At 42.1% G+C, this 14,709-nt stretch overlaps 7 protein-coding genes across 7 annotated transcripts; 2 read left to right on the top strand and 5 right to left on the bottom strand.

Annotated features, from left to right (window-relative positions):
* Window positions 1–1,376: 1,376 nt before the first annotated feature.
* BDB00DRAFT_967409 (TIP41-like family-domain-containing protein) lies at window positions 1,377–2,559 on the bottom strand. The gene is made up of 4 exons (XM_053129811.1): window positions 2,408–2,559; window positions 1,934–2,324; window positions 1,686–1,847; window positions 1,377–1,605 (listed from the first exon to the last, which is right to left on the bottom strand). The coding sequence occupies exons 1-4, from the start codon at window positions 2,524–2,526 to the stop codon at window positions 1,498–1,500; spliced, it is 780 nt and encodes a 259-aa protein (XP_052985413.1). The 5' UTR covers window positions 2,527–2,559; the 3' UTR covers window positions 1,377–1,497.
* Window positions 2,560–4,156, bottom strand: BDB00DRAFT_795648 (uncharacterized protein). Its single transcript, XM_053121405.1, has 2 exons — window positions 3,610–4,156; window positions 2,560–3,513 (listed from the first exon to the last, which is right to left on the bottom strand). Exons 1-2 carry the CDS (start codon window positions 4,039–4,041, stop codon window positions 2,857–2,859), a joined length of 1,089 nt encoding a protein of 362 aa, XP_052985412.1. The 5' UTR covers window positions 4,042–4,156; the 3' UTR covers window positions 2,560–2,856.
* Window positions 4,157–6,756: 2,600 nt separating this feature from the next.
* On the top strand, window positions 6,757–7,247 carry BDB00DRAFT_795642 (uncharacterized protein). Its single transcript, XM_053121404.1, has 2 exons — window positions 6,757–7,144; window positions 7,194–7,247. The coding sequence occupies exon 1, from the start codon at window positions 6,767–6,769 to the stop codon at window positions 6,938–6,940; it is 174 nt and encodes a 57-aa protein (XP_052985411.1). The 5' UTR covers window positions 6,757–6,766; the 3' UTR covers window positions 6,941–7,144; window positions 7,194–7,247.
* A 24-nt stretch (window positions 7,248–7,271) lies between these two features.
* Window positions 7,272–7,834, bottom strand: BDB00DRAFT_795639 (uncharacterized protein; the record flags this gene model as incomplete). The annotated part of the gene is made up of 1 exon (XM_053121403.1): window positions 7,272–7,834. A coding segment is annotated over exon 1 (341 nt), but the record flags the coding sequence as incomplete, so codon positions are not given.
* A 331-nt stretch (window positions 7,835–8,165) lies between these two features.
* BDB00DRAFT_795623 (uncharacterized protein) lies at window positions 8,166–9,121 on the top strand. The gene is given in 3 exon segments (XM_053121402.1): window positions 8,166–8,384; window positions 8,402–8,774; window positions 8,865–9,121. 2 exon segments carry the CDS (start codon window positions 8,533–8,535, stop codon window positions 8,992–8,994), a joined length of 372 nt encoding a protein of 123 aa, XP_052985409.1. The 5' UTR covers window positions 8,166–8,384; window positions 8,402–8,532; the 3' UTR covers window positions 8,995–9,121.
* A 272-nt stretch (window positions 9,122–9,393) lies between these two features.
* BDB00DRAFT_795616 (uncharacterized protein) lies at window positions 9,394–9,678 on the bottom strand. Its single transcript, XM_053121401.1, has one exon. It carries the CDS (start codon window positions 9,670–9,672, stop codon window positions 9,493–9,495), a length of 180 nt encoding a protein of 59 aa, XP_052985408.1. The 5' UTR covers window positions 9,673–9,678; the 3' UTR covers window positions 9,394–9,492.
* A 2,421-nt stretch (window positions 9,679–12,099) lies between these two features.
* On the bottom strand, window positions 12,100–13,160 carry BDB00DRAFT_220629 (uncharacterized protein). The gene is made up of 5 exons (XM_053116521.1): window positions 13,085–13,160; window positions 12,832–13,000; window positions 12,540–12,756; window positions 12,220–12,396; window positions 12,100–12,143 (listed from the first exon to the last, which is right to left on the bottom strand). The coding sequence occupies exons 2-4, from the start codon at window positions 12,921–12,923 to the stop codon at window positions 12,283–12,285; spliced, it is 423 nt and encodes a 140-aa protein (XP_052985407.1). The 5' UTR covers window positions 12,924–13,000; window positions 13,085–13,160; the 3' UTR covers window positions 12,100–12,143; window positions 12,220–12,282.
* Between the last annotated feature and the right edge of the window lie 1,549 nt (window positions 13,161–14,709).

Below are 14,709 nucleotides of genomic sequence, written 5' to 3'. Positions count from 1 at the left end.
TTTTGTTGATTGTTCCGCGTTCTAATGACGCTTGTTGAATTATATAGCCGCTTCCTTAAAGCAACCTCCTTTCGGTTGTGAAAAAAAGTTATGTTCCATAGCAAAATTACCTCGAACTAAGGGTACCTTGTTCCTTTTCTTCGCCTACTTCTAAAGATGATCAACGCTACCCAACATGGATTCATAATAACATGCACTTGTTTGTTTGGACAACAGATGGATGCAGATATATATCAAGGGAGATAGCTCTCAGATGGCAAACGGACAGAACAACAAAATATTAATATTCATATGTATAACAAGAGATCTTTCTAGTTCACAAAAGCACAAAAGCAAAAATTATTTGCGCCAGTGAAGCAGACAGAAGTGAGTGTAATATTATCTTCAAAACTAAATAATGACAACGGTAGTATACGCCTAAGGATATCATGACGATTTACATCATACACCAAGAAAAGGTTATAGTAGTAGTGTCATTACGCTGTAAATGTTGTTGAGCTTTTACTTCTATGCAAACATCCATGTGATGATTGCATAAGTGTTGCATTTCTACTGTGCGCAGTTACGTTGCTTCGTAACTTTTAAAAAATATAAGGCTATGTCCACCAGGTTATTATTTTTGTCGCAAACATATTACGAAGTAGAAGTTGAGCACATATGTACCATCGCAACCATATTGGACTTCCTAAATACAAAGTTAGGCAACTACTGTTCATACAACTTCATACTAGTCTCCTTTGTTTTTCCGGCTCATATCAAGTCTAAGCAAGACGATCGGTTGCAATGGATCCCAACAGATACATATACGGTGCCTCAGCTACCACCATTATTCTCGTGGCGAAAGCCGTACTCGGTTCTTTGGTGCAATCTATACGAACAAAGCGACTAATCTATTTATCTTTCTATCTGAAGCTAGCTGTATCAATGTCAGGTTATTGGTACTTCGACTACTCTTTAGTCGGTCCAACCTTTGAGGACTCAATGATTTTAGGGCTTTTTACCAACTTATGTTGTTCCATTACTCTACTGTGTTTTACGACGTTTGCCCAGAAACTGTAACAGTATCCTAAAGAATCAATAGACAGATGAACCAGGATAACCACTGTAACGGTCTGCTATAACACCACTACAAGGACATCCCATCTAAGAGCAAGGCGGTCGCAGTATCATATACGCTGTATATCTTTGGACGTTACTTGATTATCACCAATAATATTTCCGCTGCTATGGCAGAGCTCGTCGGTCTTCCTGGTGTATTGTATGCTTCTTTATGAAGCTCTATCCGGTACTGGGTGTTGCAAGCGACTCAATGATTGCCACTATCTTCAAAGTTCTTAACGGACTTCAGTAATAATAGTATTATATAGTAAAGTAATCTCCATTGTAATTTTATCTTAATATATTTGAACTTCGTACCCTAGACCTACTGGAGTTCCATTGGATGGGGCCATAAAAAATAGAGTCATGTAATAAGACACTGTATATGTACATCAAATCCTACAGACTGAGTCTTTCTCTAGTAAATGTAGTAGGTGGAGGAAGTTTGGACGCGACCCAATTAGGATCGCCAAGGAGTGACACGTCGCTTTTTGCAGCTGGTAATTTCTACGAAATGGATTCAGTGTTCTATGATCTTTCGCTTTTTACAATGCCGATACAATAAAAAAGAAAAAATAATACTCTACATTGAAAACGGTTTGGAACCGGTCTTCTCGAGATGTATACTCGCGTACAACGTAGGGCGATCCGAATTCATGGTAGATTCGCGTGTCATTTATCCGAAATACAACATTATCTACGCGTAGAAACATGCGCAGTAAAACCAGAAAGCATGATGGCATGACCCGCTGTAAAGTAGATGAAAGTATTTTTAGCAAATGATTCACATTTCAATACTACAACTTTAAGAGAAAATAAAAACGGTATATCTCACCAGCCGGATGGACACCAGTGTTGTTCCATTATCAGCCAATTCATCCTCATACAAAATCACCTCATCATAAAACAAAATCGGTTCTTGTTTTTGTAATCGATGCACATCCACTGCCGGCTGCTCTGCATCTTGAAACCCGTCACCCGTGCCTTTGTATGTAGTTGAGTATGTCCAATCATATGGCTTGACAACATCTTTAACGTCAGAACGCGTACTGTTCCTGGCCCACTCGGCTGCATAAGCGACTTTAATATTATTGTCACTGTGTTCGACCAGCGCCAGCGCATCGCGAGCATTGAATGTTAGGATCGTCTGGTTGTTTTTAGAAATCGTTACGGTATTATTGCCAAAAACCATTTCAGGTGGTGGTAAACCGAGGTCTTTCTGAAGACTGTTGGTTTTATACAATTTCGTCATATTATTAAACTGATGATCAAACAATACCATGTTTTAGAAAAGCCAGATGAAGCTTACTTGTCCATTTCCGTAGAGTTACAAATGGGCGACTTTTTGCTAATGATGGTCCAGCCTTCATATTCAATGCCTTGTGTCAATCCACTACGTACTGTGCCCTCTTTTATTAGTTTATGCATGGGTAAAGTTTTTGAAAAGGAAAAAGAGAGTTCAGCCAATTTCATAATCCGTCAAAGCGTGCTTGAAACATGAGTTGCCATATGCAGCACTGTTGATCCAAATAAGAAGAAACCTTGTTTGCGCTGTTATATATGATGCTAAGATGGGTGCATATGTATATGTCAGAATTAGATACAAATGATGAGACCGGTTGACAGGTAGATAGCTCATTATTATATGATGAGGTGGATGGGGGCGGGTAAAAAATAGAGATAAGGGAATATAGTTTCATGAATGGAAAAGCTCAGATCAATCGAACCAGCGCCATCCGTGCTTGTATAAGCCATTCATCAGCTAATAGTAGTGAGAACAAAAGAGCAAGTTAATTCCACTTGGCATACACATTTACTGTTAAAGATCAGTGAGCCTTTCTTTCCCCTTACAGTCAGTCGAAGTTTGGTATCATCCGCAACCTTGTAACGATCTGGTAACAACCACTCTGGAGGCGGCAATTCCTCTTGCATATTCTGCTGCCGTTGCTGTTGTGCCTGTTCATTTAGTTCAATCCTAGCCCTCTGTTCCGGTGTAGGATTCGTCGCCAGCCAGTCATCGAAAGTTTCAAGATACGTCCACAGCTGCTCTGCAGCCATATTCACCATCATACACATGTGCATAACGTCCACGGGTCGTTCTGCTGCCGCGCACATTACCAATAAACTTTCCACATCACCTATCACTAATGCCTCGCGTACACACTCTTCGAACGTGCCATCCAGGTTCGATTCCAAATATAAACTCGTCACTTTAAATAGCTGGCCAAAAAATCGTGCAAATCGTATACGGCTTTGTCGTCGGTCTTTATCTTTGACAGGTGCCATAAGCAGTTTGTTGCGTTTACTGTTGTAGAGGGAATCAGCTGCATTGGCACATTGACGTCGCCAGACCCAGGTATACTCTCTTGGCAGAAACGGTGCCAAGGGGTATTTTGTGCTTCGTCGTCGGTATTTCTAAAATACACATCAAGACATAGATACATTGGTATGAACATTTCTATAACTGATCTCTTTAAGTAGCCTTGATCTATAGGTATACAACGAGCTTACTGGATCATGGAGTACTCGAATCGAAGGCTGATGAAGATATTTATATCGAATATCCAAGCACAGTAACGCATATTCGTCTTCAACGTGAGGCATAATGTCATGAGCCAAGATTCGTTTCACGACCGTGGTTTCTAGAATATTAAGCAGATCGCTGAATTTGTTCCGATGATCGTATTTGGGACATTTTTCTACTGCATGACAAATGAGATCTAAAAGTTGATTGGCAATGTTGTCTCGGCGCTCTTCTGTTTCACAGGATGATTCAAATATGCGTAGTAACGAGCTGACTTGATAGTGGAATCGGTAGTGACGAAGTAGGTGGTGCCGTACTATAGGTTCGAGGCCCGAGATCTTGTGTAATTCGTCCAAGTCATCGTAGCATAAGTGTTTCAAGACAACACAAAGTAGTTCGGTTGGTAGTTTGTGAAGCATGATGAGTGTATGTGTACGTAGACGTCGAGAAACCGAGAAGTAGGTTGTTGGAGGAGGCGGGTAGCGTAAGAAGGGATACGAGGGTCCGACGGATACAAGTGTGCGTGGCAACAATTTGTCCCCTTATTCAATATCACGGGGCGCTGTTTGAGGTCTGCTTCTCCTTCATATAAGACCATGTCTTGCCTCGATAGATATGATCCTGTTCTCTAAAGAAAGGAGTTGAACCAAGTATATGCTACTTATATGTCTTCAAGAAATATAAATGGCATTAGGAATTTTGTTTGCTATCGCTCCAAACAACTATTCTTACAGACTAGCGATAAGACGGAGGAGACAAAGGCATTCTTTATTTCAAGTTTGGCTCTACTGTTATACCGCATGGTAAGCTTTGCAAAAGTCTACTTTGCCATACAGTTGGTAATGAATCGTGCCGTTGTGCAAGGTTAGCCCAGAGATACGGGATTCGTGCCTTACGGTTGTACTCAATACTTCTTTCAGTCTTACAAACATTTCAGCTTATAATCTCTTGATACATATATGCACCATGTTAAGCGCCACAGTCAGACTCACGCTACGAACTTTCTCGAGATAGCACCACGCCTTGTACCAACGTATTCACACGCTACAGTTATGAGTCCATTTTGGTCAACCCACAACAGTATCTCGAGTATACTTTCAATTTCCTAATCTCGTTATGCAACTTCCGTCTGTCTAGATTAGGGTCTCAGACAAGTACTGGGTTTTTCCAAATTATTTGTGCCAAGCAGGAATAGTTTTGCGCCAATAAGAATGAAATTCTGCGTTTCCACATAATGTTTTTTGCGTTTTCTGGGGAACAAATTTGCGTTCCTAGTCTTGCGTTCCTATTTTTGCGCGCTTTTAAAACTTTTATTTATGACAAAACTACTTATACAACAACAAAGAAAATATAGCAGATTACTACAGGACTTTTTTTTCTCTAGCCAAGTATCAAAAAATGACTTTGCGTGATTGATCCATGCAACAGTCATCTTTAGTTACTCATTTAATACCTTCCGTTATTCTCGGGATCAGAGAATTAGTACGCGGGCTGAAAAATTGAGACCAGACGGGCTGAAAAATTTCTGGCATTTTTGTAGTATTCGGCCCGCTTTGTTAATATGAAGGGCTCGAGCACTACGCGGGCTGAAGGACCTTATATATGATGTATTGTCTTCAAGCTACACCACTTTGATATGTGATACAGATATATATCTCAATTAAAATAAACTCATAGCTTACAGTCATGCAAAGGACAAATTCATGTGGCCATAGCGATTCTGGTCTGGGCCACCATAATAGCAATGAGAGCAAGCTTTTAAAAAAAAGTAGTGACATCGCGATGGCCAACAGTAATTCTATTTGGCCAATGTAATTTTAATAAAGAGAGCAATCTTTTAAGAAAGAAGCATCGCGATGACCAGCTAAATGTGACATTTGGCAGTGAATGCATCCAGTATATACTTAGCCACTGCACATCTAACTGAAGCAATTAAATCGTATCAACAGTGATCAAGTTCATCAGAGAAAAGAAAAATGCCAATAAGATGTAATGAGCGTTTGGCGGTCGATCAAGACTTAATTGAAAAGGGACATGCGAAAGAAGAGTAATGAAGGAGACGTTAGGTGCTGGTGTATGATTACATTCGTTGATTTGAACCTACTGTGGTGTTACCCGATGCCAGTACTTTACGAGCCATCAGATTTATCTCTAAACATACATTGTTTATCTAGCGTAACATATATTGAGCGTTCTGGCTGTGCATTCCATTGAATAATAAGAGATGTACTATCAAATCAGAGTTGCTGGACATAGGACACACACTTTAAGTAAGCGTGAATAGGTGCTACATATTCTACTATTAAATATGGAATGTGTCACAGAAATGGATATGAGTAGAGTACAAAGCCATTCAGCCTGCGTAGTGCTCGAGCCCTTCACATTAACAAAGCGGGCTGATTACTACTAAAATGCCAGCCCGTCTGGTCTCAATTTTTCAGCCCGCGTACTAATTCTCTGATCCCGAGAATAACGGAAGGTATTAAATGAGTAACTAAAGATGACTGTTGCATGGATCAATCACGCAAAGTCATTTTTTGATACTTGGCTAGAGAGAAAAAAAGTCCTGTAGTAATCTGCTGTATTTTCTTGTTGTTGTATAAGTAGAGTCTAATTCTATGACAGTTTTTGAACACACAACTCGAACAACGGGTTCCCAGTTATTCAAAAAGAGTTCCTGGCAGTTGCCAGAAAAAGTTTCTCTAAAGATATTTTCTGACGTGCCCAAAAAACTGATACATGCAACGGCTCTCACAAGAATTTTGACATTGTATTACATGGTCAGTGCATTATGCTTGTGTCAAACGGTTGCCTAGATATTTTGTTTAGAATCGATCGAGTCAATGCAAAGTAAAAGTAATTACGAATCTAATGTGAGCCATTTGACATTGTCAGCATTGTATAAGAACAAGGACACAGCACGCCAAAACATGAGTTCTTTCCTTACTGTCAAATGAAGCGGCGAAGACGATTGAACACAGTCAGAAAGAAAATGGATATTGCAAGGTGAAGCGACACGCAAATATCTTCACAAGGAAAGAAATTGTAAATGAGTTTAAGCAGGACATAAAGTAAAAGAGCAGGTTTTTATTCATTGTAATATTAGAGTAAAGAAACATTTTATAAAAGACAAAAGTTATCGTTATGAATATCAATAGTCGAAGGGTACAAATTTTATTAAAAGAACACAATCAGTGGACAATAAAGACAAATAATAAGAACGCGATTTTACAAAGTGACCTCAACAAGCAGTTCGCACAACCTGCAGGCTATACAAAAAGCATGAAGAAAGCAAGAAGAAACAGAAGAAGTATGTAAAAGGGGGAGGAAAAGAAAGCCACCAATGCCTCGGCCTGGGAGTCCCAGTCTCCCACACATTTGGCTGGGTCAATCAACCACAAACCCAGCCATCATGGTACAAACGAGTGGGAACCATGACGTACGCTACGTTTCGAGAGTCAAGTGCAAGCAATCGGTTGTGGATTGCCTGTGAGTGGGGAAGGGGGAAGGGAAGGACGGAAGGAAGATGGAAGGGTAGACGGAAGGGAAGGAAGGGAGGGAAGGACGGAAGGGAAGAGGAAAGGGAAGGGGGGGGAAGAGGAAAGGGAAGAGGAAAGGGAAGGGGTGGGGGTAGGGGAAAGAATTGACTCTCGAAACACCCAAAAAAGAAAAAGAAAAAAAATTGCTGCTGTTGTCGAATGCTGGAGGAGCTGCTTACTGGATACTCGGATGCTGGGAGCCGAACACTGAAGCTGGGAGCTGATTGCCGAGTGTCGATTGCCGAGAGTCGAATGCCGAGAGTCGAATGCCGAGAGTCGAATGCCGAGAGTCGAATGCCGAGAGTCGAATGCCGAGAGTCGAATGCCGAGAGACGTATGCCAGAGAGACGAATGCCAGAGAGACGAATGCCAGAGAGTTGATCGCCAGACAGTCGATTGCCAGACAGTCGATTGCCGATAGTCGAGTCCTGAGAGTCGAACGCGATTTACGGTGGCACCTGGCTCCTCATGCGAGCCCCACCATGGCAGACCAGACCAGACCAGCAGACAAGGCATCCAACCGAAAGGACACTACCATATTTCTATGGCGAAAAACCGAAAAGGATTTCTCCGTCCTCTGATCTCGCCTGAAGACCGGTTGTGACCAACACCGTTGAACGCCAGACTAGACAGCCCAAGCAGGGACCGGTTGTAGGCAGCCAGGGGGACCACGGGAAAAAGGCTGAGACCAAGACCGACAGAGGCAAGACCAGGACCAAGGGAAGAGCCAGAGCGAGGGGAAGACCAGAACCAAGGGAAGAGCCAAGAGAAAGACCAGGAGGATCCAAGGGAGTGAAGGGAAAAGAAAAGTGAAGGAAAGAAAGAGTGAAGAGAAAAAGGGAATGGCCTGAAAAATGTGGGCGTATTTACATTTTTTGAACTCAAACCCCTGTCTTAAAAAAACACGTCACGTGACTTGTGATTCGTCATTCAAAAACATGTGAGAAAGCAAAGGGTAGGGAAGAAAAAAACATGTGCAGAAGAGACATGGTCAAGCGGTCAAGCGGTCAAGCGGTCAAGAAGAAGGCGTGTGTGATTTGCGTGTATTATTGTCCTACGAAGGTTTCCACCGGTATCATGCAGGGCGTGTCCCGACAACGTCGCCGCTTGTTTTCCAATAGGAAGGTACGTGCACCTCGTCAAGCCAGAAGGTGCACATAGGTTTCAGCAACACATCCCTGAGGAAAAGTAAAAGACAAGTGCCAGGAATGGTTGAAATTGTGAGAAATATTTTATCAACAGAGATTAGTGTACTGTGACAAGATGCTTACATAAGAAGAAGCCACATTACTTTCGTGCCGAACTGAAAAGACTGTCGCCTTTTGTATACGAAAAGAAGCGTTCGAACTAAAGGATGGTTGCTTTGATGCAATGACTTTTAAAAGAATGATGCGCACTGTTATCATACCTTCCTCTTTCTCTGTGATTATGTCGTCACTGAGGTCTGGTAGCAGTTGTAACAGCCACATCAAGGTACATGCTCTACGTATGTGCTTAGTATGGATTATAATTCATATGTACAGTCCAAAGCGTTGCCAAGCGGTCTTTTACAACAACTGGGCAAAGCAAACCGCCACAACGGTTGGATTAACTCTATCGCCTCGTCTCAATCACTAATAAAACACAAAGTACGCGTAAATTAGCAGACAACTAACCAAGATTCAATATGCTCACGACACTTTACGACGGCTCTACGACATTACGTTTCGCAATGAATTGTACTTTCTCAAGTCAAGCAGCAACAACAGCAGCATCAGAGAAATGACAATGTCAAGTTTAAAAGAGATTACCGATGGAAGTGCGTCAAACAACTTTCTGGGCAAAGAGCTTTGAGTGCCGCGGCGAAGTTCTACTCTCCATGCTGCAAAACCGAATAACCACGCCACCACATCGCACCATGGTTAATCCAACAACGGCCGAGACTTTCTACAATGGCTCATTATCCCATCAGGAAGCTGGATACGACATTCAGCACATACTTACTCCAAACCAAAAGTGATGTAATTTCGCCAACACCTTGCGCGAATATATCGTTATCATCCGAAGCTATTGTTCACCGGCCAATATCGACGCGGTAAAATCCAAAAATAATCTCGTATTCAACATAAGCAACATTGACGGTAGACACTGTACTGAGACCCTTTGATCCCTGGCTTGAGCTTGGCGCTAACCAAAACTAGTACACGCCCAATCATTCTGATCATAAGTATTTTTTTTATGGTCTGGAGGCAGAACTTATTCCCAACAGAGTGTCCAGAGGAGTGACGGACTATTGGGTGTGAATACATGTATGAGAAAATGAGGAACAGAGAAGTGACGGAAAAGAGAAACCTATTTATATGTGCGGTGATAGATGGCAGTGGCATGAGCAGCTACTGCCTGCGGAATGAAAGGGTGGCCTTCGAATATGAAAAACCAATGTGCTGACCAGATCGCTTGAACGATGGCGATGCATAGAAGAGTGGTTTTGGGTTGGGAGCAAAAGCGACGTGCGAAGACAGCAGTCTTCATCGCATGTGCGATAGCCGGCAGGCGTGGATCGGCACAGTGAAACGGTGCCCGAACCAGCTGATGATAAGTATTGATTAGCTTGCATAACACTATCCGCTATCATCGCCCATCCGCTCGTTTCCACCTGCCACTGCCAGGTGCTTTTTTTTTTTTTGTGACAAGACATCCATTCTAAGTGCATCATAAGCAGACCTTCTCTTTCTAAATTATCGTAAAGGATATCAAGAGATCACTAACGACATACGCCTATGCATCATATTGCGTCAGTCCATACAGTATCGGCTTATAGCCGCCCCTCGTTGTACAGGTGTAAGATCTTCCACATTCATGATATAATCGCAATCGTACTGCTACTGCTTAAAAAGCTGGATAATCCGAGTATAGTGTTTCCGTGCTTTACAATTGTGTCTATGCTACAATGCTTAGCTGGTTGCCGTGGTAGTTGTCTGTATATACTTTTGATGTTAACCAAATATCTTATCTGATGATGTCTTTGGACAGTGTAATAATGTGTTTTACCACACAATGTATTTAAAAATGTGTTTGCGCTCTGTATTCTCTTTTGAAAAACTAGCAACGAAGGTATTCTAGCGAAATGCATGCACACCATAGCTAGTGCTTATACAGTATGTAGTTAATAGGACTTGACGTATACGTATTGTAACAGTGCATATTTTATTCGGTGTAAGTAGTTTCAATCAATTGCTCCATAGTGTTGGGATACAGTAGTAGGGTGATAAACGTAGGTGAAAGAAGTTGAAGATTTAATATAATATATATATATATATATATTAAAGTATACTGTTATTGAGGAGCCTTTTCATACTTTATTGAAATTACTGCGCATAAACACATCCGTGTAGAGACATCCTAGAAAGTTTGAAAAGCATTAAGGAATGTTTTTCATGTACCCTTTAAGGTTCTCTTCTGTTGATATATCGACTGATCTGTAGTAGCAATAACAAGTGAACATCCTTGCGGACAACTCCCACAAGTATATATTTATAGGATGAGTGTAACCTGATGAGGATCAAAAATAGAAGAGAGTGTCCGTATCAAAAGCCAATGTGAAAACAGAAATTTAGGAATAGCCAACACCACATACGACTGTTCGAGTGGGACAACACCAAGATTCACATTATTGTATTGTAAGGCGGAAAAACAGAGTGTTTGGAAACGAATCTATGCGTACGCCTCTCACATACGCTTAAAGTACTGATGAGTATAGACTTAAATTGTCTCAGAATAACCGTCTGTTTTATTGTGTCAGTGGTAGAATTGGGGCCGAAACAACAGATACAATACGCACCAATACTACTGATTGACGCTTTACAGTGTAAAAAGTAGACAAACGAAATACACAGGGAAGAAAGATATCATAGGAGATTCCTCTAATAGAGGTATAGCGATGGGTACACAAAAGCACCAAAGTACTAAGTTGATCTAGTGACTACTATGATAATGCCAAATTCGCTGTCAACTCATCAGTATGCACTAACGAGGAGATGATGGTTAATCGTGCAAGAAGTGAATTGAAGTTTACACTCAGAGGGCGCACAAGAAGGTGGAGGTACTACTAGCCAGGGGAGGTGTGTTTTGATAACAAATACATAGAGAAAGCTATATGAGCTACGCATGGGGGTTCTGCAGCAGTATGTGAGGTAAAGTAACGATGGCAACGATTGCTATGTTGTAAGGAGGTGATTATGACACATCCGGTCCTTCAGTTTATCCGTGCGAGTATAGCGGTACCTGCAAAGCGCTTCCTTGTCGACCATGAGTCTTTGACGTGTGATCACATTACAGTAGGTCTCTCAACACCTTCCCGCTCACGGTCAAACCAGAGTTCATATGTATCATCGCCACTACCATACTCCACATATGGGACTCCCATTGGCATCAAGTGTTTCAAGGATCAACCTTCTGGCCCGACGGTGTAGCAGCCCGCATTACATTGAAATCAGTACTTTTTCATAGTGCGTTTGTCAACCCTCTTTTCTGACATTATAAATACCGACAACAACGGTATTTCAATAAATCATCGTCTACACAAAAAAGGTACCTGCAAAAGGTGCGGAGCTCAGGGTGTAATGCAGACGAGGCACGAACCGGGAGACATGGAGATACTCGGTGTATGTCTAAACCTCCTCTTTTCTCTCTTAATGATATCCCATGCAGAAAAAAGCAGCGAAGCAGAGAGGCTTAGGCAGTGCGCCATGGTTGTGTCGTTGTTTCAATAATTTGACAGTCAAGTAAAGGTTTTTTCCATCACCACTCTTGTCTCTTTCAACAAGAACCGTGATGGCAACAAAACCGGGCATGTAAGTAGAGCAATGCGCGAACGAGTTACTTCAATCAGTTCCTCACTCGCTCTTTCAAAAGAGTTCTTTTTTCCAACACATACTCCATTGGCAATTCGCTTTTCTTTATGAACCCTTGTCGGCGAATCTGCTTCTGACACACGCGGTGTACTATGGAACCTTTGCAGTGTAAGTTTTTCCTCCTACTCTAATCTTTCTCTTTTCCCCCATTCAAAAAAAATAACACCTTTCAAATTTCAATGATCTCCAACTTGTTTTTTTTCCAATGCGTCACCAACGTTTCTTTTAATCATTGTCGTTGATTTTGCGTGTGTAGTAGTAGTAGCGGCGGCGGACGGATATGCGTGACGACTACAGGGTAACTATTTTTTTTCTGTACTTCTTCAACTAGGGTAGCATTCTTCTGGTACTTACGTCTTAATAACTTGATTTTCTACGTGCTTTCGTTGCTGTAGTTGTTAAGATTTATCAGGATTGGTTCGCGGATTGGGCGATGCCTAACCTTTTTCTCTTTTGTCGGAAGGCCTGAAAGAAATTTTGGTTTACCTTGCGAGTGGAAGAGCGAAAGCATGGTAAGTTCGATTGCGCATGCACCTCTCCAGTAAATCGTGACCTGCGCCCACCTCTTGATCCTGTACTCCCTGTGACCGCTTGCTGAGTCCTGGAAATGACTCGATAAACTGACCACCGGCCGCGCATAGACGTTAGGTTCGGGGCACGGGTCGGCAACACGTAGAGACTATGCAGTGGAGCGCGGCCACAACTAAACGCGATGACTGTCAGGGTCATGCCGCCGTAGCAGGCAGCCATACGGGATTGGGCAGTATGGTGAGGTCACGTACACGGATAAGAGGAGGCGTCACAGAGAACGGTTAGTGGCAAAATATACACAAGAAAACGTCTGAAGAGCGAGCGAGGGGATAATTGCATCTATGATAGGTTCTGGAGCCCAGACGAAAGTGGAGGTTCTCCCAGCAATGGGAGGGTAGGGTAGGGGCCGCGACGATCTGTTCTGGAAATACGAAGTGGTGAGTGATTGTTTCAATTGTTGCTTGCTTTTACTAAATACTCCAAGTATGGCTTGCTCTAACTTCTTTCTTTGATAGTCCTTTGGCTTGTCTGCAAATATTGCTTGTATCAACTATATATTGACGGGATGTCCTATTACCTAACGATATATTTTTCATACAAAATAAAAGACCAGGAATCATCCTCGTATCATAATGCTGTCTTTTTGTTGGTTTTCGTAATCGTCTTAATGAAAGTATATACTTTAAATACATGTTCATTAGATGAGTTTGTACTGATTACATAAGCAATGATGAGACGCTGATGTTATATACTGTACTGTAGAAAATTTGATTCACTTTAACATGTTGGTGGTCATGGCCAGCTTTATAGCTCCAATTACATTGTCATTTGAAGTCTATCAAAATGGCTTTTGTGTGTCCGACAGTTATGTACGCACGCATCTGGATCCAAAGAAATCCCCAATCTATATATGCGAAACAATGTACTTACTGTTGTATTACAATGACCGTACTAGATCAAGCAAAGAGTCAAGCTTGTGGTCGAATGCTAACGACATAAAGCAGTAATTAAATATGGTTCAACCGGGGAGCGAGTTCATGCATGGAAACAGTCGCTCTTTGCAAACGAGCTGCGGGTCTCAAAAAAAAGTCGAGCATTTCTACTGTAGTTTTGTCATAAATAAAAGTTGATACATATTTAAAAGCGCGCAAAAATAGGAACGCAAGACTAGGAACGCAAATTTGTTCCCCAGAAAACGCAAAAATCATTTTTATTGGCGCAAAACTATTCCTGCTTGGCACAAATAATTTGGAAAAAACCAATAGAAAATTAGAAGGTAACTCACAAAAAAGGAAACTCGGCCCTTTCCATCTAATTCCACCCGCACACATTGAGAGAGAGAAAGCAAGCACTTACGCAAAGCATTCCTCGATTACACGGGTACCACCAACGCACTTTTGAACCGCGGCTGGGGTAAATGGTAAAGACAGGACTTACAACCGAAGGCTGCTTGGGGTGGATAGTATGCCGTTCGCATGAGGGTGATGTAACATCCAAAGATGGATACGGAACAGCGGCTACTTGGCGATACGGATGTGCAAGAGGGAGAGAGCGGGAGAGAGAAGGGGAGGAGATAAGCAATAATTATAAAGGTCAAAGCAAAAAGCACATGCAACCGTTGAGATGGATGGATAGATCTTGACCACAGCCGATGGACTACTTGACAGGTCGGCTTCTAGAAGCGGCAGTGATGTGGAGCGGGATGACAGTAGAGCATCAATCTTGACCAGCATAGAGGTGTCTGTGCACTATCGCCATTCCGAGAAACAAAAGAGACGAACAGGTAATAGGAAACTGTTGAACCACACACACACACAGAAGATCTACGATATCGTGCTACACTTCCCCATACTTCTACGATGAGGGACAGGAAAGCCAAACACCCGGCCAGAGCAGCGCAGAGAATCGCAGCCAAGACAAAAACACTTCTTATAGCTGGGAAAAAGAAGGTCATTAGAGGGCTGCGCATACTGCACAGCTCTGACACGTCATCTCCAGCACCCAGGCCATCCTACTTACCTACCAATGTTCAAGTCCCCTTTTGCTTATAGTTACTATCTTACTAATCCGCCGGACACGATTAGCCCAACCAGCATAAGGCGAGACCTGAAGTAAGAAGAAAAGC

This window comes from Zychaea mexicana (genome assembly GCF_025766255.1).
Source record: "Zychaea mexicana strain RSA 1403 chromosome Unknown BDB00scaffold_2, whole genome shotgun sequence".
Lineage (NCBI taxonomy): Eukaryota > Fungi > Mucoromycota > Mucoromycetes > Mucorales > Lichtheimiaceae > Zychaea > Zychaea mexicana.
The sequence above is the reverse complement of the archived record's forward strand: the minus strand, read 5'-3'. Positions and strand labels throughout refer to the sequence as shown.

Excerpts from the sequence above, each read along its gene's own strand:
- BDB00DRAFT_795623 (XM_053121402.1), top strand. The coding sequence starts at position 8,533 with ATGACTTTTAAAAGAATGATGCGCACTGTTATCATACCTTCCTCTTTC. Across the intron at positions 8,775-8,864 it reads CTATCGCCTCGTCTCAATCA|GTTTCGCAATGAATTGTACT; the intron begins CTAATAAAACAC and ends CTACGACATTAC.
- BDB00DRAFT_967409 (XM_053129811.1), bottom strand. The coding sequence starts at position 2,526 with ATGCATAAACTAATAAAAGAGGGCACAGTACGTAGTGGATTGACACAA. Across the intron at positions 1,848-1,933 it reads CACTGGTGTCCATCCGGCTG|CGGGTCATGCCATCATGCTT; the intron begins GTGAGATATACC and ends TCTACTTTACAG. Across the intron at positions 1,606-1,685 it reads GGTTCCAAACCGTTTTCAAT|AAATTACCAGCTGCAAAAAG; the intron begins GTAGAGTATTAT and ends TCCATTTCGTAG.
- BDB00DRAFT_795648 (XM_053121405.1), bottom strand. The coding sequence starts at position 4,041 with ATGCTTCACAAACTACCAACCGAACTACTTTGTGTTGTCTTGAAACAC. Across the intron at positions 3,514-3,609 it reads TTCGAGTACTCCATGATCCA|AAATACCGACGACGAAGCAC; the intron begins GTAAGCTCGTTG and ends TGTGTATTTTAG.
- BDB00DRAFT_795616 (XM_053121401.1), bottom strand. The coding sequence starts at position 9,672 with ATGAAGACTGCTGTCTTCGCACGTCGCTTTTGCTCCCAACCCAAAACC.
- BDB00DRAFT_795642 (XM_053121404.1), top strand. The coding sequence starts at position 6,767 with ATGAATATCAATAGTCGAAGGGTACAAATTTTATTAAAAGAACACAAT.
- BDB00DRAFT_220629 (XM_053116521.1), bottom strand. The coding sequence starts at position 12,923 with ATGCAATTATCCCCTCGCTCGCTCTTCAGACGTTTTCTTGTGTATATT. Across the intron at positions 12,757-12,831 it reads GCCTCCTCTTATCCGTGTAC|TTGTGGCCGCGCTCCACTGC; the intron begins GTGACCTCACCA and ends CATCGCGTTTAG. Across the intron at positions 12,397-12,539 it reads TTCGCTCTTCCACTCGCAAG|AAGAATGCTACCCTAGTTGA; the intron begins GTAAACCAAAAT and ends CGTAAGTACCAG.